The sequence below is a fragment of the Canis lupus genome, chromosome 2, assembly GCF_011100685.1.
Source record: "Canis lupus familiaris isolate Mischka breed German Shepherd chromosome 2, alternate assembly UU_Cfam_GSD_1.0, whole genome shotgun sequence".
NCBI lineage: Eukaryota > Metazoa > Chordata > Mammalia > Carnivora > Canidae > Canis > Canis lupus.
In genome coordinates, this window is record NC_049223.1 from 61337200 (window position 1) to 61351966 (window position 14767).

At 40.0% G+C, this 14767-nt stretch overlaps 2 protein-coding genes across 12 annotated transcripts in view; one reads left to right on the forward strand and one right to left on the reverse strand.

The window, feature by feature from the left end:
- The window catches only part of FTO (FTO alpha-ketoglutarate dependent dioxygenase), a 428690-nt gene extending 417356 nt beyond the window's left edge, over positions 1–11334 (reverse strand). For 4 of the 9 annotated variants that reach the window (XR_005355776.1, XM_038531033.1, XM_038531032.1 and 1 more), the window contains exon 1: positions 10994–11334. Coding sequence is in view for 8 of the 9 variants with exons in the window: in XM_038531033.1 (XP_038386961.1) it covers positions 10994–11173 (180 nt within the window). In the remaining variant the exon portion in view is untranslated. The remainder of the gene's footprint in view (positions 1–10993) is intronic. The other 5 variants (XM_038531038.1, XM_038531036.1, XM_038531037.1 and 2 more) reach the window with 3 other exon arrangements.
- The window catches only part of RPGRIP1L (RPGRIP1 like), a 101218-nt gene continuing 97712 nt past the window's right edge, over positions 11262–14767 (forward strand). Inside the window, exons 1-3 of one of the 3 annotated variants that reach the window (XM_038531028.1) lie at positions 11416–11839; positions 13349–13468; positions 14305–14396. In XM_038531028.1, coding sequence (XP_038386956.1) covers positions 14312–14396 — 85 coding nt within the window. In that variant the 5' untranslated portion in view covers positions 11416–11839; positions 13349–13468; positions 14305–14311. The other 2 variants (XM_038531027.1, XM_038531029.1) reach the window with 2 other exon arrangements.

Here is a 14767-nt window from a genome sequence, read left to right on the forward strand (position 1 = left end):
GGAGGCTCTTAACGATTCAATCTTTCTTCAACAGATACCTATAAATGTCTCTTATATGCAAGACACTACTAGGTATACTAGAGAGAAGGAAGGATGAATCAGACACCAATATTGTCATCAAAGAATCTAATGGTTGTTTTTTTTTTTTTTTAATTTTTATTTATTTATGATAGGCACACAGTGAGAGAGAGAGAGGCAGAGACATAGGCAGAGGGAGAAGCAGGCTCCATGCAGGGAGCCCGACGTGGGATTCGATCCCGGATCTCCAGGATCGCACCCTGGGCCAAAGGCAGGCGCTAAACCGCTGCGCCACCCAGGGATCCCCTAATGGTTGTTTAAAAGTGTCTAAGACATTTCTCAAATGGCAAATTTAGTTTTCAAAACTAACACTAGCATGGTTAAGAAGAGACCTAGAAATAATACAAAGTAACAAGATTCACAATGACTCAATGGTTTAGCTAGTTAAGTTTTCAAGGAATGTATATAAAGTGGTTTGAAAACCAGGAACAAATAAACTAACCCTTTTATCTAAAGAAGGCAATCGAAACTACCAAATGGTGATTAAAGGTTGACCCATATACTGGAAGAGAGATCAAGCAAAACTTTTAGGGAAAAAGATCACAGAGTAGAATCTGCTAGGATAAGTTTTAATTTCTTTTTTTTTTTTTTTAAGATTTTATTTATTTATTCATGAGAGACACAGAGATAGAGGCAGAGATGCAGGCAGAGGGAGAAGCAGGCTCCATACAGGGAGCCTGACCTGGGACTTAATCCCTGTTCTTCAGGATCACACCCTGGGCTGAAGGCGGCGCTAAACCACTGAGCCACCCTGGGCAGCCCTAGTTTTAATTTCTTAAGTCCCCTGGTCATTGGCCACCATCAAAAATGTTCTACGTTTAGTTTCCTAAATTAGCAACAGATACACTGGCAAAATAATCCAAGATGGTCCATGGTGAAGGCAAAGACCAAAAGAACTTTCTCAGAACCTCACTAAAATATCAAACTGTAAAAAATAAAATAAAACTGAGGTAAAAAGACCTAAAAAGTACTTACATAAACAACAAACTTCTTTTTATTCAGTTATTATATTTATAACTCATTACATATAACTTAAGATTTATTTTATTAAATGATATTAAGACAATTGCCACCAAAAACAGACTTTTTAAATAATTTTTATTTGAAACAGCAAGTTTATTCTGGATATATTCCGTCACTGATAAAAATGTACAATACTTAAACAAAATTATTATGTTACTATTAAACGTATATAACCCTCTCAGTAATAAATGTAAACTGTTCTATTTTCAGTATTTTTTTAAAAAGATGATCTTACTCAAGCCAACATAAGAACCACTGAAACGAGTTTGGATTTCAGCATCTACATCTTTTCACTCCACGACTAAGGAATGGTTCTAATACCCTATTGAAATACCAACTGCTTTTTTCACAGAACTAGAAAAAAGAATTCTACAATCTGTATGGAAACAAAAAACTCCAAATTGTCAAAGCAAAAATTTTTTTAAGATTTATTCATTTATTTGGGGAGAAGGAGAGGAGCAGAGGGAGAGAGAACCCCAAGCAGAATCTGCGCTGAGTGCAGAGTCTGACATGGGGCTCAATATCTGGACCGTGAGACCACAACTGGAGCCAAAACCAAGAGTCGGACACTCAACTGTTCCACACAGGCGCCCCTCAAAGCAATCTTGAAAAAGAAAAACAAAGTTAGACGTATCACAATTCCAGATTTCAAGTTATACTACAAAGCTGTAGTAATCAAAACACTATGGTATTGGCACAAAACAGACATAAGATCAATGGAACAGAATAGAAAGCCAGAAAGAAACCCACAATTATATGATAAATTAATCTTTGATCAAGGAGGGAAAAATATGCAATTGGAAAAAGTATCTTCAACAAATGGTGTTGGGAAAACTGGACAGCAACATACAAAAGAATGAAACGGGACCACTTTCTTACACCAAACACAAAAATAAATGGATTAAAGACCTAAATGTGGGACCCGAAACCATAAAAATCCTAGAAGAGAGCACAGACATGGGCCATAACAACTTCCTTATAGATATGTCTCCTGAGGAAAGCGAAACAAAAGTAAAAATAAACTATTGGGATTACAGCAAGATAAAAAGCTTCTGCACAGCAAAGGACAGTCAACAAAACTAAAAAACAACTACTGAATGGGAGAAGTTATCTGCAAATGGCATAGCCATACAAGGGTTAGTATCCAGAATACATTAAAAAAATTTATAAAACTCAATACCCAAAAAACAAATAATCCAATTAAAAAATGGACATAAGATATGAATCGATATTTCTCCAAAGAAGACATCCAGATGGCCAACCGACCAACATTAAAATAGACTCAACATCACTGATCATCAAGGAAATATAAAGCAAAACTACAATGAGATGTTACCTCACACCTGCCAGAATGGCTAAAATCAACAACACAAGAAACAAGTGTTGACAAGAATGTGGGAAGAAAAGAACCTCTTGTACTGTTGGTGGGAAAGCAAACTGGTAGGGTCCCTATGGAAAACAGTACAGCAATTCCTCAAAAAATTAAAAACAGAACTACCCTATAATCCAGTAATCACACTACTGGGTATTTCCCCCAAAATACAAAAACACTAATTCAAAGGGATACACATACTCCTATGTTTACAGCAGCATCAATAGCCAAATTATGGAAGCTGCTCAAGTGCCCAGGGATAAATGAATGAATAAAGAAAATGTGGTATAGGGGCACCTAGCTGGCTCCGTCAGAAGAGCATGAGATTCTTAATCTCAAGGTCAAGGGTTTGGAGCCTACTCATTAAAAAAAAAAAAAAAAGTGGTGTATCTATACAATGGAATATTATTCGGCCATTAAAAAGAATGAAACCTTGCCATTTGCAACAACATGGATAGAGCTAGAGAGTGCAATGCTAAGCAAAACACAAGTCAGTCAGAGAATAACAAATATTAGAGGATTTCATCATGTGTGCAATTGAAAAACAACACAAATGAACAAAGGAAAAAAGAGACAAACCAAAAAACAGACTCTTAACTATAGAGAACAAACAGATGGTTACTAGAGGGGAGGTGAGTTGGGATATGGATGAAATAGAAAATGGAGATTAAGAGTACACTCACCATGATGAGCACTGAGTAATATATAGACTTGTTCAATCACTATACTGTACACCTGAAACTAATATAACACTGTGTTAACTATAGTGGAATTAGAAAAAAGAACAGGTCTAATATTTCTGAACAACCTCTAAAGGAGTCTTAGGCCTCTCATAAGGCTACATCCTTAGACAGATCTTAGGAAGGAATTCCATGATCCTACAACCTGATTAAACAGATCTTCCGGAGGAAGGAATTCCATGACTTCCATAGCACATAGATCCTCCCTGCTCCCATGTCCCACTTCCATGATAAAAACTCACCACTATACTCTTGGTACTTGTTTAATTATTACTTTTCATGGAAAGGCAGTCAGTTCCATAGAACCAAATCTGCCATATTTAGCCACGTGCCCCCAGTCCTAGATATGCTACTTGGCACTTAACCAGATTCCTCATTGGAATCACAGAACACAAAAAATGGTTTGAATGACTATTTTCTCAATTCTCCCAAGACTGGTACATAACTTATACCACGTGGGATCCACAGGAGAGAAGCTAGTGGAACCCCAGTTGAGAAATCTGTCCAATTAGTGGATATAAGTATACTAGGTGAATATCCTGAACAGAGGCTATAATATCTACAGGGATCAGGTAAGTGGTAACTTGATGCCAATGATGTGATGGTGGTAACAACTACTTTTATTTTTAATATGTGCAGGAATGTTCTGGGTGCTTTTATATACATCCCACTTAATCCTCATCATGATCATAAACATCACAATTTTACAGATGAAGAACCTGAGGTTGGGAGCAATGAAGCTGCTTGCCCCAATCAGTGATGGAGCAGGACTCGATTCCTGGAGTCTGCTTCTCCAGCCCCATATTCTAAACTGCTAACAGGCAAACGTGGAGTGTGGCAAAATGGAAAGTCCATCTACCATCTAAAGGGGCAGCCACCATGCAGCTCCAGGTGGTGCAGCGCATGCCTGGTGTTGCCAGAGAGTCTAGTTTTTCAAGAAAGCTAGACATCCAAATTTTTATCTCCACTTTGTATTATAAAATAATTCAGAAACTTCCAAACACAGTTTGGGCCAACTAAAACACATCTACAGGCAGGATAATTATGTGAGTTGTAAATGTGTGATCTCTAATGGTCCCTATCTTTCCGCAAAAACATACATGCCAAAAATGCATAATCTAAGTCTCCTTATAAGAAGTATTAGACAAATAAGAATACTGGTATAGCATACAAAGCAAACAGCCTGTAAGTCATCACAAATGTCAACAATGCCTCACTCATCCCAAATGTCAATGTCATGAAAGAAAGCAAAGAAGACCAGATTAGAGAAGGTTAAAAGAAACCAGACATATGACAACTACAGATTATGTGTGGTCCTAGAGTGGAACTTGGGCCAGAAAAAAAAAAAAAATGCGATAAAAGATATTATTAGGACATTAGCAAAATTTACATACGAACTTTAGAATAAGAGTATTTTATCAAGGTAAACTTTTCTGAATGTGACAATTCACTGTATTTCCATATAACAGAGTGTCCTTGTTCTTAGAAAATACATGCCGAAGTAAAGGTAAAGCAGAGGTAAAGAGGAATGAGGTCTCCAACTTCTTCTGTAATGGTTCATTAAAAAAAAATAACAGGGGCACCTGGGTGGCTCAGTTGGTTAAGCATCTTTGCCTTTGGCTCAGGTCATGATCCTGGGATTCAGCCCCACATTGCCAGGGTGGGTGGAGTGGGGGTGGGGGTTGTCCCTGCTCAGCAGAGGGGCCTGTTTCTCCCTCCCCTGGCTGGTGTTCACTCACTCTCTAATAAATAAAATATTTTATAATAATAATAATGGTTTATGTGTATATTTAGGGAGACAGAAAGCAAAAAAGCAAATGTGACAAGATGTTAACGACTTGTGAATCTGCATAATAGGCCTGTGAGGGCTCTCTGCTCTACTCTTCAGCACTTCTATAAATTTTAAATCATTTTATTTTTTTTAAAGATTTTATTTATTTATTTAGCAGAGAGAGAGAACACAAGCATGGGAAGCAGTAGGCAGAAGGAGAGGGAGAAGTAGACTCCCCAATGAGCAGGGAGCCCGATGTGGGCTCAGTCCCAGGACCCTGGGATCATGACCCGAGCCAAAGGCAGACACTTAACGGACTGAGCCATCCAGGCACCCCTAAATCATTTTAAAATAACAAATTATAGCATCTGGAAAAACAAAAGCATGGAGGCAACCCTCTAGCGGTAAAGGGCCCTTCGGACGATCGAACTCATGCTAAGCCATATCTACCGTATCCCTGGCACAGGGACCTCATCACACTGGATCCTCTGAGTGACCCACACAAGAAGCCATGCTTGACTCCATTTTCTCCCTAGAGAAACTGAGGCACAGGGCACCAACCCTCCATCCCAACAGCAAGGAAATTTTTAAGGCCATGGTTCCAACTGAGACTTCCAACTACCAATCTGGACCATGCCACCGTATGCCTTACAAGAAAAATTCATTATAAAAATGCATGAATAGGGCGTTTAGGTGGCGCAGTCAGTAAAGCATCTGCCTTCAGCTCATGTCATGATCCCATGATCTAGTCCCACATCAGGCTCCCTGTGGGGAGTCTACTTCTCCATCTACCTCTGCCACCTCCCTTTCCCTCTCTCTTCCTCACTCATACTCCCTGTCTCAAATAAATAAAATCTTTTTAAAAATTAAAGAAATTCTTTTAAATGAATGAATATACTTTGGTGCATTCTTAGGTTTTAACACAGATTAAATAAACGTTATCAGGAAAAGCTAGATAACATTTAGTCCAGCCTTTTCATTCACCCTCCAGACTTGCACAACATATAAAAGTCTATAGCATAAGCAATCACAAGAAGAAAACACAATCTAAGTTATTTCAAAGAGAAAAGAAAAATCAAAAGTAATATTACCCATTATGGAGATAATTTAAAAAGCAAACAAGAAATCTTTGTGACCTTGGAATAGGTAACGATTTCATAGATATCATTAAAAAGCATTAATCATAAAAAGCAGTATCAATAAATTAGACCTTTATCAAAATTAAGTATTTTCGTACTTTAAACAATCATTTAATAAACTAAAAGACTGGAAAACTATGTTCACAATACATATCATCAACAAAGAACATCTAGAAAATCTGACAACTCCTAACACTTAATTTTAAGAAGACAGCCCAACCCAAAAAATGGGCAGAAGATTGAATAGACACTTCACAAAAACAAATGTAAACATGGTCAATAAACACATGAGAGGCTCAGCATCATTACATGTCAGGGAAATGAAAATCAAAGCCACGATGAGGGCCACTTGGGGGACTCAGTCTGTGAAGCATATGCCTTTGGCTCAGGTCATGATCCTAGGGTCCTGGGATGGAGCCCTATGTGCTGCTCCTGCTCAGCAGGGAGCCTGCTTCTCCCTCTCCCTCTGTCCCCCCTCCCCATTCATGCTCTCTCCTGCATGCTCTAGCTCAAATAAATAAAATCTTAAAATAAAAATAAAAAAAACACTTCACACCAAGATGGCTACAATCAAAAAGACATTAACAGGAGGTGACAAGTATGTGAAGAAACTGGAACCCTCAAGCAATGCTGGTGGAAACATAAAAGGGTGAATCTACATTGGAAAACAGTATCTTAGTCCATTCGGGCTTCCAAAACAAAATACCACAAACTGGGTGGCTTATAAACTGCAGAAATTCTTTGCATCTAGTTCTGGAGGCTAGCAGTTCAAGATTTAGGTACCAGCATGGTCAGGTTCTAGTGAGGACTCTCTTCCCGGTTGCAAACTCCAAACTTCTGGCTGTGTCCTCACAAGGCAGGAGGGATGAGGAGCTCTCTCAGGCCTCTTTTACAAGACACTAAACCCCTTACTAATCACCTCAAAAAGGTGGGGAAAAAGCCCCACCTCCTAATACCATGACGTTGGGATTTAGGATTTCAACATAAAAATTTTGGGAGGACTTAAACATTCTAACGAAAACAAACAGTACGGCACTTTCTTAAAATGTTAAATGCAGATTTACTATGTGACCAGCAAGTCCACTCCTAGGCATCTTCTCAAGAGAAAGGAAAATATATGTCTGTACAAAAAGTAGAATAGGAATATTCATAGCAGTGCTGTTTAAAACAGCCAAAAAGTATAAACAGCCTAAATATCCACCAACTGGTGAATGGATTAAACAAAGTGTGGCATATTCACACACTGGAATATTATACTATTTAGTCATAAACAGGAACTAAATATTGATTCATACATGTTACAACATGGATGAACCTCAAAACATTATGCTGGGTAAAGAAACCAAACACAAAAAAGACCACATACTGTCTGACTCCATTTACATGAAATCTCCAGAAAAGGTAACTTTTGAGGACAAAGAATTGATTAGTGGTTGCCTAGGGATGGGGGATAGGACAGGGGAATAAACTACAAATCAACACACATCTTCTTTGGGGGATGATGGAAAGGTTCTAAACTGAAATTATGGTGATTATTGCACAACTCTGTAAATATACTACAAATCACTGAACTGTACACTTAGAAGAGGTGAGTTTTATAGTACATAAATTATACCTCAAAAGGTTTTTTTAAAAAGATACTCAATGTCATTAGTCACCACTGAAATGGACATTAAAGCCACCTTGAGATACCACTACACAGCTACTAGAATGGCTAAAATTTTAAAGACTGACAATAATAAATATCAGTGAGGACATGGAGCACTAGAATTCTCGTACACATTTGATGAAGATATAAAATGGTGTACTGGGTGTGAATAACATCCCCCAAAATGATATGTCCAATCTTAACCCATGGTAGTTGTAAATGTGAAAAAGGATCTTTGCAGATTTAAATAAATCAAAGATCTTGATTGAGATTAAGATCATCCTGGATTTAGGGTAGGCCCTAAATATAATGACTGGTGTCTTTACTTGAGAAAGGAGAGGGAGATTTGACACACAAAAACACTTAGAAGGTGGCTATGGGAACACAGAAGCCAACTATGTTCTGGTTGCCCAAACCAAGAAATACCAGGAGTCACCAGAAGCCAAGAGAGGCAAGGAAGGATTCTTCCCTAGAACTTTCAGAGGGACCATGACCTGTCAACACCCTGCATCCAGATTTACCTTTAGAACTAAGAGAGAATAAATTTCTGTTGTTTTAAGACACCAAGTTCTGGCGGCCCTAGGAAACTAATGCAAATGGCAGAACCACTTTGGTAGTTTCTTAAAAGCTAAACAAAGAACTGAACAACTAGAATCCTGAGTGTTTATACAAGAGAAACAAAGACTTCTACATGAATGATGATAGTAGCTTTTTTTTTACATTAACAGTCCCAAACCAGAAATAATCCAAATGTTCTTAAGCAACAGGTGAATGAATAAACAATATGTGGTATATCCAAACAGTACACTACTGCTCAGCAATAAAAAAGGAATGAACTACTGATACACAGGACAACATGAATAAATCTCAAAGATCATCATGCTCAGTGAAAGTAGACAGACTCAAGAGTACATACGGTGTTTCCATTTATATGAAACCATAGAAAATAGACTCATCTACGTCAACAGAAAACATTATTTATTGGTAGTTGCTTGGGAACCAAGGTAGGGGAGACAATGACTGCAAATCAGCAAGAGGAAATTTCTGACTGAAAGGTTTGCTATGTCAACTATGATGGTGGTGTTGCAGATATAAACATCTGTCAAAACCCATCAAATTGCACACTATAAATGGGTACGAATTATTGTTCATATATTATACCTCAGTAAAGTTGATTAGAAATGAAAAAGTAAGTCATGAGTAACTGACCATTTTCTATTGAAGATTTAAAACTTAACTGTCGATACTTTGTTCTAACCAATAATATTTTCATAAGCAAATTTTAAAACAGTATCAAAGGAATTCTTTAAAGTAAACAGGAAGACAACTTGCTCTGTCAATTAAATACGTTTCACATGTTGAAAATGGAAAAAAGCTTTGAGTCAGAAGACCTCATTCTGAGCTCTAGTTCTGCATAGCCACCGAGTGGCCTTGGGCAAGTCATGATTCCCTCAAGCCTCAGTTTCCACATCCATAAAATGTGGATGACATGAGTATCTCATAGGCAAAGGGTAAAGTTTCAGTAGGGTAAAAGCTCCTTTGTGCAGGGATTCCATCTTAGCTAAAGTCATAATCCCAGTGTCTAGCAAATCATAGGTGTTCAATAAATCAATGAATGAATGAATGATGAATGAAATCATTCAATAAATCAATGAGAAGAATGAATAACGTAATTATAAAGGAAAGGTGATAAGGACATCATACACAATGCCACTGGGTGACATTTATCTCTTTCTATGCACTGTTGTAGTCTAATGCAGAAGGATCCTAGGCCCTTTGAATCCACTTTAGTATACTGTCCATATCACAGGCAGACTCCAGCATGAAAATGTCAGGTCCCTGGTGAGACCTTGTTATAACTCAGGTCATTATAGGACAGACTTTATATTTTAAATCCATAGAAGCACTGCCCTAAGACAAACACCTGTAGGACTCTAAATTCTACAAGAGCAAGAACTGTGTCTGTTTTAGTTATCATTGGTCCTCATCTCTAATATTTGCCTAATAAGGAGTAGGCAACCTAACAGCACGTGTAAAGGTTATGTAGCCAGATAAAGCAGGAAAGAGGGGCTTTTAAAAAGGCCAAAGTGGCTAATGGGTAGAGAGCAAGGAGAGTGTCATGTTCCATGAGGCTGTAGAAACAAGAAGGGTCCAAACCATGCAAGGCATTGTAGGCCGTGTGACATTGTGTCTTTCTCCTAAGAGCAAGAGAAAGTCATGGGAAATTTTTAAACAGGTGGTTGGCAGAGGAGGGAAGAAGGAAAGGGACATGATCAGATTTACATTGCAAAAAGATCACTCTCCAGAGTGTGCAAAACAGACTAGTTGTGTGGAAGAAAGGGGGCAGAGGCATGGGAGCTGTTAGGGTGGAGAGTAAGTGCAGACCAATAAGCAGACTGTTGCAACATCCATTAAAGAGATCATGGAAGCTTGGTCCAAGGTGCTGGAGACAGAAAAAGGGGGACAGGTTATCGACATATTTAAACAAACCAAAGGGACTTGATTTGCGGAATGAGAGAAAGGAAACCCTCAATTCTTCTGAACCTTACGATTTCGTCTGTAAAACAGGACAGTTGATAATCCATCTGCATAATCTCTCACAATCTTCTATGGTAGGAACATGAAATAATGTAAACTTTACAAACTTAACGTAGGTCCTGACGTATAATAAATGCTTAAAAAAAAAAAAAAAGTCGCTATAGATGTTATTATTGCCATCCATGAAATGGCAACTACCAGAGGCTGAAGCCCAAAAAGGTAGAAAATAGGATTGTAGTGAGACTCCTATCCGCTGAAGACACAGAGCACGACAGGCAGCCACTGAGATAACTGTTCCAAATAAACACGTCTGATTTCACCTGAACCAATCTCAGTCCTCGGAAACCATTACTGAAGAGAAAGCACAACTGTTAGGCTCAGTCATCTGAGAGTCCGGTAAACTGAGGCACCAGGGTAGCTACAAATGTGACCAAGGAATGAGGTGCAGAAGAGCAAAAGGAAACGGTGTCGCGATTCTCATTCGTGATCCAACAGGACTAGGCCCGCATCCTGACCAGCACGAAGGTATGTCCCCCCAGGGTGTCTGGTGCCCTTACTGACAAGGCCCTGTCATCCCTCGGCTTTAGACCGTGCGTCCGCTCGCCGTGCAACCGAATCCTCCCGGTTCCCGGCCCCTAGCTACAAGTGCACGAAGGATCCCACACTCGACAGTCGCCGACATACCTTAGCTTCGCGCTCTCTTTCCTCTGCGGTCGGGGTCCGCTTCATGCTGCCGCTACAGCCGCCTTCGCCACTGCGAGCCGCGTAGATCCTTCGCCCTGGACCCCGCCTCCTGCTTGTAGTTCTCTCGGCGTCCTGCTCCCGCCCGGCGCCATTCTCCGTCAGAGCCGCAGGAACTACCATTCCCAGGATGCAAGGCGGCGACGCTCGAGAGCGCCTCGGGGTTTGTAGCACGAGAATTTCCCAGGGCCGACAGCTACGCAGCGAGCTGGCGGGCTAAGGCTGGAGGAAAACTACATTTCCCAGGAGGAAACGGAGCCCGCCATGTTTTTCCCGTGCTCCTCTGGGTCAGCCGCCCAGCACGCCGTCGGCGCTATAGCAACGGTAGCTAGCCGCGGGGAGAGAGTGGCGGTGAGTACTCCGGGGGAGTTGAAGGGGACGGAGGTGGCCCACCATCTACCTGCAGCACGGGGCAGGGTCCTGGGGTCAGCTCTACGCCGGAGAGAAGGCACTAGAGTTCTGCTCGCGTGGAAAGCAGCCCGGCACGAGACAGCACATCCTCAGGCCTGAATCACAGCCCGCCCGTTATCCCCACGCCCAGCACCGGTTTGAAATGTTATAGCCCAGCCTTAAGTCCTAGCTGAGGAGCGTTAATGCTAATGGCTGTGCCCATCCAAGTCCTTCAAGTAGAAGGGCACAGAAACACAGTGCTCTCATTAGCCCTTAAACCTCCTGAATGGCCTGTTGTTTGTTTATCGCCTGATGACCCCCATAGGCTCTGAACTACATGACGGCGGGCATTCTTTTTACCTTTTTAGTCTCAATGCCACATATTCATTTAATCATCAGGTAAATATTTTTTAAAGATTTTGCTTATTCGAGAGAGAGAGAGAGAGAGAGAGAGGCAGAGACACAGGCAGAGGGCGAAGCAGGCTCCACGCAGGGAGCCCCAGGGGGGACTCGATCCCGGGTGTCCAGGATCAGGCCCTGGGCCGACGGCGGCGCTCAACCGCTGAGCCACCCGGGCTGCCCTCATCAATTAAGTATTAATGTCGGTGCCCACCTTGCACCAGACCGCTGTTCACTACCGCTGTGAATAGGACTGATAACCCATCTCAAGAGGCTTATACTTGATTAGTAGAAACAAACCAGTAATGAGGTAGTAAACAAATAATTTTAGGTAGAGATGACTGCTGCAACGGAAATAAGCAGTGATGAATTTGGGGGGGGGGGGGAAGAATACTCAAACACAGAGTGATCAGAGAAGGCATCTCAAGAAGTGACATTTGAGCTGAGCCCCAAAGAATGAGAAGCCTGCTCATGCAAAGGCTTTGAGCAAGACAGGGTACTGTGGATTTGAGGAACTTAAAGGAGTGTTGAGTGAAGTATGGCAAGCAAGGAGGGATAACAGAAGATGGTGTTGGAGAGGCATGACAGCACTGTGCAGGGTTTCTCAATCTCAGCACTATTAACATTTGGAGCCAGATCATTCTTGTGGTTTCTGTGCACTGTAGGATGCTTAACATCGTCTCTGGCCTCTAAAAGACAGTAGCACCGCCCTCCACCTTCCCAGTCGTGACAATCAAAAATATGACTGACCCCTTCTTAGATGTGTGTGACCTTAGGTATATTACCTAAGCTGTGTCTTGGTTTTCGCATTTGTAAAGTAGTAACAACCTCACGGGGATATTGTGAGACACTTGATTAATTCGTATAACTGGAGCCCTTAGAAGAGGCCTGGCACATTTTAGTAAGCATTCAGTAAATGTTAACACACCACCACCATCATCATTATTATAAAAGCTACCATGACTCTGTCATGGCAGAGTCATCGTTTAAACACACAAGTGTCCTATGTTTAAACTGCTTGATAATTTTAGTTCCTAAAATTGACTTTTCCTGTAGCAGTGTTTCCAAAAGAAGCAGGAGGTAATCTCTCAGGTATAAGTCTGTTCGTTGTTTATTGCACAGCTAAATGCAGTGGTTCTCAACCTTTGATGAGTTATGATAAAGTTTATGAACTCTTTCCCTAAAGATGTTGCATATAAACATATGCATACAAGATTTTATAAACCACCTCTTGGGTCTACAGACCCCAAAGCTCCATGGATTCCATTCATTCAGCAGTTATTTAGCAAATGCCTGCTATGTGCCAAGCTGTGTGTCAGCCTCTGAGAATACAGTACAGAGATACACAAGACAAATAAGCTGGGTTCTCTCGTGGACTTTACATTCTAGGCCCAACATCCTAGAGATTGAGAACCTCTGCCTTAAGGCATCTTTACTGGTAGTTTCCATTTGGCTTTTGGGGTGGTTTGAAATGAAAATATAAAATCTTTTTTTTTTCCCACATACTAGACATTGCACAGACCGTTTATATCCACGTACAAAATTGAGTTACTGTGGTGCATCTCTGAAGAATAGAAACTGTAAAACTGTAAAGATGCCAAAATTAACTGGACAGCTTTGTATGTTGAGGTAGGAAGCCCTGGGACTAGACCTCATGGCAACAAACACAGGACAGAACAAAAACTCAGCTGGTGAATTTATGAAACACTTTCACAAAACTTGGACCTACCCACTCATTTGTTCACCAAGCTAAAAATTAATAGTTAACTAATATTGACATCCCAGGCAAATATGCTACTGCTTTTAACTTACCATCTCACCCTTAGAATAACTGTGAGATAGCTAATTTTTTCTCCATTTTTAAAGTTAAGGAACCATGGCACCTGGCTGTCTGAGTTTTCAGTAGAGCATGTGACTCTTGATCTTGGGGCTGTGAGTTCAAGCCCCATGATGAGGGTAGAATTTACTTAAATAAATATATATAACAAAGTAAAATGAGTTTTTAAAAAATATAATAATGAAATAAAATTAAGGAACTGAAACTCAGCAAAATTAGGTGACTAGGCCAGCTAGTAAATAATAGAACAACCATTTGAATCAAGTTTCCAACTAGGTTTTTTCCAAGATACCTGCTTGCTTTGGGGGGCATAAAAGAGGGGGGGAATAGAGAGGAAGTATTTCTTAAATTTACAGGAGTTTGTTTTTGTTTCAGATCAAGAAATAAAAAGAAGGAAGAATGATAATCTTACCCCATTTCCTAAGCAAACTATAGGAAATACACTGTTGAAAGAAATGCTGACTGAATATAGTATTACTTGTACAAAAGAAGCTTTTACTGTCTTCAAGCCGCACGTGTAGACAGTAGATGTCCATTAAAGTCATAATTCATTTTATTTGGTTCATTCCATTGCACAGTTAATGTTATATGTTGGAAAGATTTTATTTGAATTTTCTCTTCTCCACAGATAGACCATGTCTGGTCCCACTGATGAGACGGCAGGAGACCTGCCTGTGAAAGATATAGGTCTAAACCTCTCTGGAATGGGAGGGTTGCAAGGTATGGCCAGCTGTTATTTATTATCATTATGAACTTTGATCAGTAACTTTTAATTTAAAGTATTTCTGATATCCTTACAAACAAAGCCATTTAAGTAACTATATAGCTCTTGATTGTACTAAACAGGAACATGGAGAGTTTAGAACAACATATGGTATTTTACTGCATGCATCAATTATCAACAGCTCATAGAAAATGTAAAATCCCCCTCTGTTCTGATAAAGAATTGTTATAAATCATCTTTTTAAAATTCCACACATCAGTAGAAACTACACAGAATCAAGCCTCCAAATCGAATTGCCTGGTTTAAATCACATTCACCATTAAAATGTTTCTTTATGTTTAAATTTTATATGGGAGGAAATGCCATA